The sequence below is a fragment of the Danio rerio genome, chromosome 14 (genome assembly GCF_052040795.2).
Source record: "Danio rerio strain M-AB ecotype USA chromosome 14, GRCz13ab, whole genome shotgun sequence".
In the NCBI taxonomy this organism is placed as follows: Eukaryota; Metazoa; Chordata; class Actinopteri; order Cypriniformes; family Danionidae; genus Danio; species Danio rerio.
The window spans coordinates 33,912,662-33,926,243 of record NC_141034.1 but is presented as its reverse complement, the minus strand read 5'-3'; the positions used below and the strand labels follow the sequence as shown (position 1 = coordinate 33,926,243).

Genomic DNA, 13,582 nt, shown 5'->3' with positions numbered 1-13,582 from the left:
CACTTTGTGCAAAATGTCAGGGTGCTTTAATGCACATTCTTTGCACTCTAACTTTCGTTTGCAGAATTTACTGAGGTGTCCTGGAACCAAACATCCAAAGCATAAGCCCTTTGCTCTCAGAAATTCCACTCGTTTTTCATGTGGCTGACATTTAATTTTACTGCATGAAGCAAGAGTGTGAGACTGCTGGCAGTACAAACATGGTTTAGCAAAGGCATTTGCTGGTTTAATTATGTTAGGAGGCTTTATAGGTATTTCTTGAGGTGCTTTACTTTCAGTAGCAACACTAATCGCAAAACTGCTTCCTCGAACCTCTTTCCTTGCAGGCTGCTTTTCCCTTAGATCCAGCTTTCCAGCTGTGTTTGGGCGGCTGTCTGAGATGTTACCAAACAGAGGATCTATAGCTATCTTGGCCTGCCGGTCTATGAAACTCACCAAATCTGCAAACCTTGCTCTTCTACCTCTTCGTTCTTTAAGTTCGAAAGCTTCAACACGCCATCTTTCTTTAAGTTTGTAAGGCAGTTTGGATATCACTGCCCTCATGTTGGTAGGATTATCCATTTCTTCTAAAAATTCAATATCCTCCATAGAGTTACGACATCCAATCAAAAACATTGCGTAAGCATTTAATGCTTTCCCATCATCTGTTCTCACTTGTGGCCATTTGAGTGCCTTCTCTATGTATGCATTGGCAGTCACAAGTTCATCTCCATAATGCTTATGAAGTAACTTCTTAGCCTCGTGATAACCTTTGCTAGGTGGCATGTGAGCACAACTACGAACGAGTTCTTGAGGCTCACCGTCTGTAAACTGCTCCAAGAAGTATAATTTATCTTGATCATTTTCTGTCTTCTGCTCAATTACATGTTCAAATGCCCTCATGAAGGATTTGTACTGGAGTGCATCACCTTTGAACACTGATATGTCTTTTGTTGGCAACTGAGAAAGCTGTTGTTGCTTTACTAGTAGCTCAGTAATTACATTCTGCCTTTGCATGATTGTCAAAATGTCATCACTTCTATTATTCTGAGTTATAAGACTTTGATGAGAGACTGGTTGTGGCTGCTGTGGTATTTGTGAGGGCCGCATTCGTGTTGGTACATGAACATTTACATTAGCTTGTGTCGGTAGCGTAATGCTTACTCTTTCCTTCTTCACATTCTCACTTGATATTTTACGCACTGATGCATAACTATTCATACCATCTTCAGACCTCTCATACTCTTTGAGCACTTTTAATTTTGCTTGGCTTTCAGCTAGCGCAGTCTCCATTTCTAATTCTTCTTTTTCAGCCTTAATTCTAGCTGTTTCCATCTCAAACTGCTGCTTAATCCTTGCCACCTCAAATTCAAGCTCTCGCTTTTTCTTCATCGCTGATGCACGTTCCAGCAGAGCAGCATGTTCTGCTTCCTGTTTAGCACGTGTAGATGATAAATATGAAGTGCTTGATGTACGACTTGCATGAGATCCACATGAGTGAGCTTTGGCACCACTGCTGACCCCTATCTGGGAGATACTGTCACTTGGTAAAACAGCCTCTTGATGCTCATTTATTCCATCATGATTTTCTGACTGCTCAGTTTCTTTCTCCATAGATTCTTGCATATCTGCAACCCATGTTTTAGTTGTTTTTATGAAGTCTTTAAACATCACCATTTTTGGCTCAAACCAATCAACATGGTCAAACATTTTTTCTTCTTCAGTCCACAAATTGCCAACTTCTTTATTAAGTGTAATGAACTCATTTAGATACTGCTCAAAATCACTTTCCAACATATCCTTCACTTCTTGTACATTTTGAGTATCTCTCTTCATTGTCTCTATCTCCTTCATTTTGTCTGTTAGAGCTCGCAAAGTTTGTTTCCTTTTTGCTATGAGCCGTCGCAATCTCTCCTCTAATCCCTTCTCTGTCAGTTTACGTGATCTACCTGACTCCACCCCATCTTCGCCTTCGCATATATTAACTTCTTCATCAGCCATCGTATTTGTTGCGGAGCTTATGCTTATGTTGCATTCACAAAGTTTAAAGCACTTTCTTCAAATTGCTTTTCATAAAGAACTGAATGCCAACAACCTTTCTATAATCACACAATTCCACACTGACTGAATCCACTTTGTCACTCACGTGCGCTCTCTGACAGAGGGAGAGATTCAGCGCTCTCACTGACCATGCGGTTAATTCTTTCACTTTCGTTTTTCTCCGCACGTGGGAATTCCTCATTCATCCATATGCGTCTCCTCCTCACAATACTCAAAAAATAAAAAGTACGTTCAAATACCTTTTCCTGGAGGAAGCTGTAATGAATTATCAGTTCGTTGATCAGTTCGTCGAGCCGTGCAATAAGGCAATCCAAGGAGATTCCATTGACATCTTCTTAGCGAGTTTTTTGACTAATATAGTGGCACACCTTTCGTGCAAATCCTTATGTACCACCTTTTGCAGCTTCGATTCCAACAACCAGTATTTGCAAAAACGCGAGTAAGACCGAATCTTCTTTTAAAAAAGGTTTACTGAACAAATGCAAACAAAAATACAAAGTTACAATAGACTCGATCAGCTCGATCAAAAAACTGTGTTGCTTCCAACATCCATAACTGCAATCTGCCTAAAACGTATGAACTAATGACCTCATGACGTATTACTGTCGGAAGCCAAAATACCAAATTAAAGGTTTTTAAATTATATCAATTACTAAATTATGCATTTTAGATAATACAATCACAATGAATTCTTATTAAATTTAAATATCAATTTTTATCATGTTTTAACCTTCACTAAATTATTATCACAAATGAATTATGCATAACTGGCTCTTACACTGTATGTAAAATACAGTATCTTATGCAGAAAAGTACTAAATAATAAATAAATAAACAAATAAATCTTAATTTTAGGGTCCCTCTTATTTTGCTAAAATTATTACAATTTAAAATATTCTGCAAAGGTTATGTCAAAAACTGTATACCAGGATGCTTTTGCAATTTGAGAAAACAAAGCCTGAACTGTGACATATAAACATTTAATTGCAAAATTGGTTAAAATTTCATAAATACTTTTCTGACAGAAATAATCAATCAAGTTCTGTCTGGTTTCTTGAATCTGACTGGCTGATAGCCGTGAGATATTCTCATAATAACAGCACTCATACAGATGAACAAATTCAAAACAGTTTGACAAATATTGCAGCTGTTGGACAACATAATGTACTTTTGAGGCTATTTAGGCGAGAATGTAGTCATTTAGGTTGCATCTGCATTTTATATATAAGGCAAGTGCCTATTTGAAACATTCATAATTTCAGAGATACAGCGCGTCGGCATCCATTACCCTTTCATAATGAGTTGGTTGACATTGTCCATTCACAATGGTGGCAGAGACCACATAATAAGCGCTTAGATGAGAAAAACTCAGTGTAATTTCAAATTACAGCTGATCAAATCCTTACTAAACTGGTTAGTCATTTTCTAAGTTGATCTCTCTCTTTTGTATGTTGTAGTGCTGTATTTATACCATATAATTGTAGTGTACTAAGTGTGAGATGAGACTCCCATATCCTGTATATCCTATATGTTTATGAAAAATAATTGTATAGTTATTATGTCAGACAGAAAACGTTTAAGAAGTAAAATATTATCCCAGTATTAAGGTACATTTTATAAATGTCATTTTGATAACAAACTGCAGTAAGAAATGATTTTTATTACCAATGGTGAACTCTGTAAGGGAAGAGCACAGTCTTCATCCTAAAATGAGGAATGTATGATATAACAGCTGTAATGACATTTTAACAAATACATGAGACTAGCCGGACTCACATGAATTAAACTATTTATTGGTAAGGTCTCAGAAGAGTCTCACTTGAGTAGTATCATCCCTCAATACTGATTTGGTACATCATGACATCCATAATGAGTCTCTTCACAGTGGAAAGAATCCATTTCTATGGTTTGGGTTCTAGTACAGCAACTTTTCTGCATAAAAACAAAACTAAACAAACAGAACATCAAACGGGGGTATCAATATTATTTATCTGTGATATCCGAGTGTCACACACATTCTAGTGTTTTAATACCAGCTGTTGATTTGCACATGACAAGCCACCTTCTGTTAGAAATATAAAAGTTGATATTATGAACAATATTCTACTGTGCTGCATAAAGGTAAATCTATACACTGTACATATACAGATATATTCTGAAAAACAAGTTTCACAGTTTTAAACTTTATTTAAAGTATAAACCATTTTTAAAACACTTTACATAAGTTATTTCTGTGTATGACTATAATTTGCTTTGGAACAAAAACAAAATCAAAATGGATACAAAAATTAAAAATGATTACATATTGTACAAAGAAAAATAAACGCAACCATCAATGTTCATCTTTGTAGCTAAAAGCGGTGACTCCTTTATGATTGTCATAGAGTACTATGAATGCTAAAAAACAAATCAAAACAACCTAAGCAAAAATAAATAGTTTCTGACACTAGTAACCTTTCAATCTGCAGACTGTGAGTGTTTATTTTTTTCTGATATCTCTATACAGAAGTGCCCTGGTGAAGGTCTCGTTACTCTAATGCGACTGGGACGTACAAAACTATCGCATCTAAAGCACACTCAGAACTTCACTTTTATCTGATACAATGCAAGTACTTCTCTATCAGTGATGAAACAAACTATGTCCGACTTGGATTTTCCTCATCACCTTGATCCACTGTATTTGTCTTGAAGGAACAGTCTGTAGACGATGGGACTTGCTGCGGTGGCGATTGACAGTTTGGATGTGAAGAATGTGAGGCCTGAGACTGACATTTCTCTTCATGGATGTTGCTCCTCAGTTCCTACATTGAGACTGGGCTTTCTCCGGCGGCATGTGAGACTCGCAGCACCTCTCCAATACAGATCGCACCATCACAAGGGTACCATCTGACATCCTCTCGGTAACCCAAAAAATATGGGTAAAAATATCTATTCTTTTTTAAAAAGGGGATTTTTCATATTTCAGCAACAGTAGCTCTGTTTTGTTTCTCAGTTTATCAGTGCTTTCTGACGTCCATTGTTGAAAAACCAAAACAACGGCTTTCAAATTGTTATTTTTTGCCCGAGGCAGTATTAACAAAAGTTTTAGAGTGTTCTTCTTTTAAAAGTCCCTGCAGCGTTCAGTGAGTTTCCCCCTTTAGTTCAATTATTCTCCATGAGAATTATCCAGGAGATTAAAAGAGAAAAACAAAGAGCAAGAGAGAGAGAAAAAGAACCGAAAACGGTAAAGGTATAAGCGGAGAGAAAGCCAAATATAACAAAAGCTTTTGGACTGTTACCTCTTTCCCATCTCATTCTGTCTCAGGAACTGAATGTTGAAACTGCTGTCCGCTAGTTCGGGATACTGTTCCACGGGTAAAATGTAATACCCGTCATATCCCTGCACTTTCCCTGTTGAAAGAAGTTGCTGTCTTTCTCCTTCAGTCCACAAGCGACTCCCCTCTTTATTATCCCGCGCTCGCTCCTGCTCTCGTAGCCAAGCACCTGTAAGTGCCCTTTGTCGTGCTAGCTCCAGCAGCCGGGCTCGCTCCTCATCCAGCACATCTGTCGCCAAGCCATACCGCACGCTCAGAGACAGAGCCGGGACCCGGAACTCAACAGTGACCCCTCTCCTCGAGCGCCCGCTTACTGTGACGTTGATCCCACTTTCCAGTGCCTTACGTCCGTTAGTGAGTCCCAAAGCCAGCAGGTCACTATCAGGTGAACCGATCTTCACGAAGAAATGACAGTCGCGGCCGTCCTGTGTGTAGTGCGTCCCGTCTAAATATACTGCGCCATTTAACACCAGAACCACCTTCCTGCTGTCATCGCTGGCCATGCTGGAGACTCCTGTGACCACACGGCCTTCCTTCACCGCCAACATCACTCCACGTCCAATAATCGGGGTACTTGTGCCAAACCAGTGGCCTAGTTTCTTATTTTTGGTCTTGCGCTCTTTGTCAAGAAGCCGTCCCTCCAGAGCCATAAAGGCTTGGTTGTGCCGCTCGGCTTCCTGTTGAACTCCGGTTATCAGCTGCAGAAAGAAAATTAAAAGGCTTGGTAAATGCAAAGCAGGATCACCTAGTCCAGCTGATCTGCAACCAACTGAAATGCTAAAGTAATTCCGGAGAGGATTTACAATGGCAATAATGTGGTGGCTCACCTGCCCGTTTTCACTTTCTTGACTGGCAAGGAGCTCGTATGGTGGATCCACGAAATAGAGAGTGTGTCTGGGAAAGCCTGGAATGATGTTGCTTAGCTGGAAGCCAAACATCACTAGCCAACTCTTCACATCTGCAATGAAATATAAAAAGAAATGAAGATTGAAGAGGTCATGAACTGAAGAATCTAATTTCTCTTGATCTTTTCACAGATTTGTCACTGAATTATAAAAACTTCCGGTAAGTTTCAGAACTCTAAACCTTCTCATTACTACTAAATATCGTGGTTAAACTTGATTTGCACTGTAGAAGTAAACAACAATTGAGGCATACAAAGGTTTATGAAGAAACCAGTAGTAAAATGGCTCAACAACAAAAAACAAAACAAGAAACTGTGCAATGTCAAGCTGTGGAAAAATGCAGTTTTTCATTGGGTTGACCCCAACATTCCCACCGATCCCTTTATTGTTTTTAATGAAGTACCAGACCGCATCTGCAAAAACTTGTTCCTTTGTTTATTTAACCCCTTTGGACCCTGCTAGGCATGGGACGATAACCATTTTCAAGGTATACCGCAATTTTGGAAAAGTCAAGGTTTTAAAATCTTTTGTTATACGGTTCCTATGGTATATGTTTTTTTTTTAAAGATGCCACTTTAAAAGAAATCTGTGTTTTTGAAAAAAATTAAGACAGAAGTTAATGATACATTTCAATCATTTAGCCTGACATGTTTACTTTTCCAAAATACTTTAAATGTTTCTCAAAATAAAATTTTCTTGTGTTCAGTAATCAGTGTTCAGCAAGGAGTAATCACAATACAGTGAAACCGTGAAATTTTTATCCAAGGTTATCATACCATCCCAATCTTATACCGGCCCATGACTACACTCTTCATCCATTACAATCATCACATGTCAGGTTATGTTATTTTACGTTTATTTTTTTGCATTTGGGGAGTTTCACCAAATTTAAACCCTGCTGTCCATAAAATTGGACATCTGTCATCAAATCAAAGGCAGTAAGTCTCTGCCTGTTTTAATAAAATAAAAAAATATCTATTATGCTGAAGAGAAGCAAGGCAGCACTTTGTTTGAAAGACAGAAGCAATGTCTCATTCCAATTTATTGATATGTTTGCCAATATTTCAGAAAATGTAAAGAAAAGGCTAGATTGAGTTTAATAAAGTAAAAATTGATTGTGCAATTGCAAGCTTTAAATCAGTCCGTCTATATTTCTTCATTACATTTGGTTCATAATACGAAGTTTATAAAAACTTTTAAGATTAAAGATGCCTGTAATTTAAGATTCAATTTTCAGCCTGCGACCCTTAAAGAAACAATGCCAGTGACTAGCGGACCCCAAAAAGGTGGTTATAAATAATCAAACGTTGAGCAAACAAAAATAGGCCTATATGAACACGGGCATATTGAGAACACAAAAAAGTGCAACAGTCTAACAACCATGTTTATAGTCATTTGCTCATTTGTTAAATTTAATATTGACCTCAGCTAGAGAAACTGGTGGACACCATGTTTTTTTAGCACAAGTCTATTCTTGGTTTCATTTTGGGGACCGCCACTCAGAGATCATCCTCAATGTTCAGTTGTGGCCTATATTTATTTTTAATGCATTTGATTGCCATAAAGGTGCCAGAAATTTTAATCTGGTGCTACTGTATAAAATCAATGCTACAGTTGATGCTATTGCTGTGTTCAAACTAACGTAAACATAACAATCCTAAGGAGAAAAAAAATAAAGGCTGATGAATTTGCATGTAGTTGTTTTTTACTATTAAAAACTACTATTTTTATCTTCTGTTGGTTATGGTTAAAGTGTGGTAAAACTATTGATAATAACACTTTTGCTCACTCAGTAATGCAATGCTTTATTAAAATGTTTTTATACATTCTAGCCATTTTTATTATGTATTATGTTTTATGTCCTCACTGTAAAAATCTTCATAAACTGAAATCTTCAAATGAAACTGAGCGTTCTAAATAACTAATGAGCTCATGACAATGACAAAGCTGCAAAGACAGCTAATGGTAAACTCTTACCTGTGACATAATTCTTCACGTCCAGCATGTCACTGAGAGGGTTGTTATTCTTGAACATGTACAGGTTAAAAGGTGCCAGATCTTTGCTGATCTTCTGCCACATGGTGTAGTCAGGTGACGTCCATCTGGCGGCCAAGACATCATAGTCTCTCTGCGTGAAATGCACCAGTTTGGTAAGTGAGTCATAAAGCCCACCATGGAAGCCGACGACGAGCTGGAACTCAGGGTTGGAGTCGTGGTACACCTCCCCGTAAGCCGTGTACTGCACCTGTTTGATCATTTGGCCGTTGCTGCTGAAGACAGCCAGTGGCGTGCCGGTGTTGTCAGAGGCGATGTAGTACTCCTCCCCACTACTCACCTCCATAGCAAACAGATGGCCCTGCAGGTCATAGTACAAAGAGCTGATTTCTGAACTGGAGTGGTTGAACACATGCGTGACCCGAGTCGGGTTGTTTAGGTCAGCATAAAAGAACTGGAGGTGCTGGCCCAGACTGTTCTTAGTAGACACCCTACGCCCAAGTCCATCGTAGCGGTACTGGACACTCCAACCTCCAGCAACTCGACTGTAGGCACGGACCAGTTGTCCTTTAGAGTTGTAGTCAAACACATCGCTGCCTCTTTGACTTAGGTAGCCATCTTCATCTAGACGATACTGGACATCACCAAGGCGTGTGATACGGTCACGTAGGTCATAGCGGAGGGGCATGAGTCGGGCACTGTTGCCTGGGTTAAGCAGGTGTAAGTTGCCGTTTAAGTCATAGCTGTAGCGCCAAGTAGACCAGTCATTGACCTTGACACCACTGAGTTGTCCATCACCATCGTACTCATAGCGGTATTGTGTGGTGTTTGCATACGGGCCGATTTTGAGCTCCCGCTTGATGACCCTGCCCATGTTGTCATACTGCACTGTCATCCAGTACATAAGAGAGCGGAAGATCTCATACTGAACTTCTTTGATTCGTCCATGAGCATCAAAATGCTTGCTGAGGGTCATCACAGCGGTGGTGATTATCTGATTGATGTCATAATAGATGACTCCAAACTTCCCAAAGTGCTCCACTTTGCCGGAGATCTCATCGTATCGGTAGAGATCCACAGGAAGTGGCGTTTCGCTGATGACAGGCTTCATGCTTGCAATCCGGAAACTATTGTCATGGTAGGTGTAATCGAAGCGTGCGTTAACCATGCCTTCCTCTGAGAAACGGTAGATCTGTTTGTCAATCAGGGGACCCATTTTACGATAGCGAATCGTGCAAGAAAAGCCACCGCTCTGCAAGTTGACCATTTTTAGCACGCCGGCTGTCTCATCATAGCCAAAAGTGATGGCTGTGCTGTCATATAAGATCTCGGAGAGCTTAGCCAGCTTGCCATATTTGTAGAGGACTCGGCGGCCAGTGCCTAGGAAGTAGGTGGCCTGGGGACGTCCATCCTCGCTGAAGTCGTAGATGATGGATGCATTGCTTTCTGGCGGGTTGTAGGTGTTGCGGATGTAGCCGATGGAGACATGAGTGAACATGGTATGACGGGCGACGCTGGGCATTGTGACAGCTGTGATGCGGTTTGATGCGTCAAACTCGAAGATGTATTGTCTCTGACTCTGCAGGAGAAGCACCATGGACTGTGGAGACAAATTTGACAAATTTGCAGAACATTATTATCACATTCATATTAATTAGCGAAACATCTTTTACAAGCTGCCATAATTCAAAGGGATCTTTCAAACAATCTATTTATTTATTGATCAGTAACTATGGTTACCATCCACCTATCTTTATGCTTATTTTGGAGATGCGCATAAAAAAGGTTTAAAAAAAAAAAGGCAAGATGCGCATCAATATTGAAGATGTGCACAAAAAATGTATGTGCACAACGTAGTACAATTAACTTTTTATTTGATTTGATAAGATGTGCTTAAACTATCATGGAAACACATTTTCTGAACAAATTTCAGTCTGCGCATAAAAAAGTCATGTGATTTTGTTGTAAGAGATCATGTGATGATAAAAATGTGTGTGTGAATGGACAAACCAGCAGGCTGAACACATTGTAAAGCATCTGAAATGTTGTTTCGTTTACTCTAAAATGCCGTAACCATTTCAGTATTAGTTTTATTATATTATTAATTACCTCCAGAACCGTCAAAAGCATTTATGCTACGCACGTGACGTCTTCAAATGCCACCACATGTTCATTGCATGTTGGCATACTGCCTTCTGAGGCACATTTAATTTATAAAATAAGGAGACGATTCATGTAGCTTCTCTTACCTCTATAAATTCCATTTTTACTTTTGATATTTGGCGCCAGTTAAACAAGAAGTGACGGTTTTGTTCTCTTTGACTCATTGGATGAAAACGGTGCTTTATTTGCATGTCTTTTATGCACATAAATTTCATATACATCTTTGGATGGAAACATAGCTACTGTTCTGTATTTACTATTTTACAGTTTTTACAGTAAATGTTTAAATTAGCATTAAAAAACTAAACAGCTTTTTTGTGCTTTTGTCATTTTATACTTTTAAGTTTTTGTAAATGCAAATTCCATTTAACCATGACTTTTTATATATGTATTTTTTATAATCTTTAGCACTTTATATTATTTTGTTGTAGCTATTTAATTCCAGCTTGTTATTACCACAATATTCAGCATTTTATTTCAGCTTTGTTTCTCTAAAGAAAATATTTTAGCTGCTTAACAATATATTAAGATTTTACCCCAATGTTTTAATAAATTAAACAGGTTAAAATGTAAAAGCTGATTTAAAACAACATATAAAGTACAATAAAAACAAATAAAATATTATACTCATCCAAAATCAAACAAAAAGTGCTCAGGGGTAACTTAAATAATGTGTCAGTGCACTTTAGGTAAGGGATTCATTAGAATAAACAGCAAAAATAAGTCCAAAGCACTCGAAAAATGTGGAACAAATATTAAAAAGCCTATATTAACATGAATAATCTTTAAAAAACCTACACATTTCGGCAGTTACCCCGATAAGGCACTTCTTTGCTGAAATGTATAGGTTTTTTTAAGGATTCGCCATAAAAATATTATACTCCAATACTCCAATTATACTCCAATGTCAATGACTAGTACAACTTGAATAAATTATTCCAAACAATCTTATTTAAACCAATCTCACCTTGTCTAGGTAACTGTAGCTCCACACTTTTCCATCAACAAAAGATCGTGAGAGGATTCGACCCTGTGCATCAAACTCTGTTCTTTCACTCATACTCCCACGATGCAGACCAACCAGCTGGCCTGTGCTTGAGTATGACACATTCACCACCGCAAGGCTACTGCTGGGCTGCCATATCGCCGGCCTGCCCTGGGCATCATACGTGATCCTCAGAGTGAACTTTCTGTGGTCATCATAGATCTTCTCTGTCCGTGTGTTCCGGTCAAAGTCTATTGACAGGAGATTGCGTCCATGTGCCTGCAAAGGTGAGATGATTTAGTTATTGCAATGAGACCATAACGTGTAAGAGTAGAGAGATATCATTATCCTAAAAGGAGTGCCCACCCGAAGTTTCCTCCCGAACACAGTGACCTTGCCCTTGGACAGCTCTTTCCGCAATCTCCACTCAATGGAGTTCAAGCCGTTGTCAGTGGGTAGGGTGATGTTCCTGCGGCCGATGGTGGGACTCACTGATCCTGCCAGGATATGGGGTTCAGTGTGATAGCTGATGCCCATCCCATTGGCATACATCACTCTCAGGGTGCCATTGTTACACAGTTGGTAGCTGTTCCGCACTTGATCTGCAGGGGGCAATAGAGCGACGCAAATTCAACATCATATTAAGACCAAAATAAAATGCTTTATGACAAATTTTCAACATGACGAGAGTACAAAACGGCAACAGCAAACAAGGCTTGATTTATTTTGAACTCATGAAAGGGCTTTGGGGCATTTATCAGCTCAAAAACAGTCTGGCTGTCTTTTCTTCGGATTATAAAAGATAACAAGAGCAGCGCTTTGTTTAAAACAAATGATGTGAAGCCTTAAATCCCTTTGTTTCACAGCGCCACAAACATTTAATATGCTTCAGAACATCCACTATAAATAAATTACAACCCATGAAACTAATTTATGAGCAGAAGGTACGCTCTTAATTTGAGATAATATAGTTGATAATTTATAAGGCAGCCTTTTAAAGTCGTTTAAGCAATTTATTATTCACCTCATGAGCGTGTCAAGGTTAGATTCAAAAGCTTGATCTGAGGGACGTTCTCCTTGGATTAAATCCCCTGTAATTCATTCAAAAGGTTTTCCTCCCCCTTCTTGTGTTTTGTCTGCTTGTATTGAAGTTTGACTTTTTTGTTTAGTCTGCCATGGGAAGGAGGTTAAACATTTTCTATCTCTTTCCCTGCCTTTCTGTCCTTTCATCTTAACAGATGAAATAAGCTTTGGGATAGTGGGGATTGGAGCCGAGGCAGGTAGAAGACAGTGAATATTTACTTGGGATAATATAATGAATTTGTCTGAGATCATATGCATCGCAGCAAAACAACTTGCAAACTAGATTTGAGAGACAAAACAAATGCTGCGATTTTCTGTGATGAATTATACAATACTACTTGTCTCCCACATGGATGTTGGAGTACCTGTATTTTGTTGAGTAAATTTGTAGGCAGTGATATGAAACAATCAAGATATTAATGAAACTAAATATTAAATCAACCAAACTGAGCACAGAATTATTCATGTGGCTACTGCGTCCACTGAACAGACATACCTTGCACAACAGTATAGGAGGCTTCAACTGACGAAAGATTGGTGATAACAGTGACATCATCATCTCTGTTGGAGCTCTCAATGTCAATGTTGATGGATTTTTCGATCTCTCTATGAAGACTTGTAACCATTCCCGTGGGGTATGTCACATTGGTGAGTCTCCCTTCACTGTCATACCTGAAAGAAACAATGAATATGGACAGTTTAAAGTTTATATTATTTACACTCATCCTTTAATCTGCATGCATTATGATAAAAAGAAAGTTAGTCAACATTTTATTTCACATCCTTTACAATTGTTTTGTCATTTAGTCATTTTACTTTGAAAATAAACATGTATAATACGATGGATAATACAAACTATAGACTACAAGAGCCTATCATAGCTTTACAGTTTTTAATTTCTGAATGATCGCATGTAGGCTATGTATATTCCAAGAACAAGTATGACCAAAGTTTTGATATACTCCAATGCTTCAATGAATACTTGATATGGCTCAATGAATACTCAGTTTGTAACTCAATTTATATTAGTTAAATTAAAGGTTTGCTGCTTTTAGTAGGGTATAGGAGCCAGCTAGACCAGTTATAAACAAGCATAG

The 13,582-nt window shown here is 38.5% G+C and overlaps 1 protein-coding gene across 15 annotated transcripts in view; it reads right to left on the bottom strand.

The window, feature by feature from the left end:
• Positions 1-3,812: 3,812 nt before the first annotated feature.
• Positions 3,813-13,582, bottom strand: part of tenm2a (teneurin transmembrane protein 2a) — a 1,216,147-nt gene continuing 1,206,377 nt past the window's right edge. For all 15 annotated transcript variants that reach the window (XM_087281568.2, XM_087281560.1, XM_087281559.1 and 12 more), the window contains 6 exons: positions 12,982-13,157; positions 11,769-12,004; positions 11,385-11,681; positions 8,237-9,854; positions 6,182-6,312; positions 3,813-6,052 (listed from right to left, as the gene is read on the bottom strand). In XM_087281568.2, the coding sequence (XP_087137694.1) occupies positions 5,315-6,052; positions 6,182-6,312; positions 8,237-9,854; positions 11,385-11,681; positions 11,769-12,004; positions 12,982-13,157 (3,196 nt within the window). In that variant the 3' untranslated portion in view covers positions 3,813-5,314. The remainder of the gene's footprint in view (positions 6,053-6,181; positions 6,313-8,236; positions 9,855-11,384; positions 11,682-11,768; positions 12,005-12,981; positions 13,158-13,582) is intronic.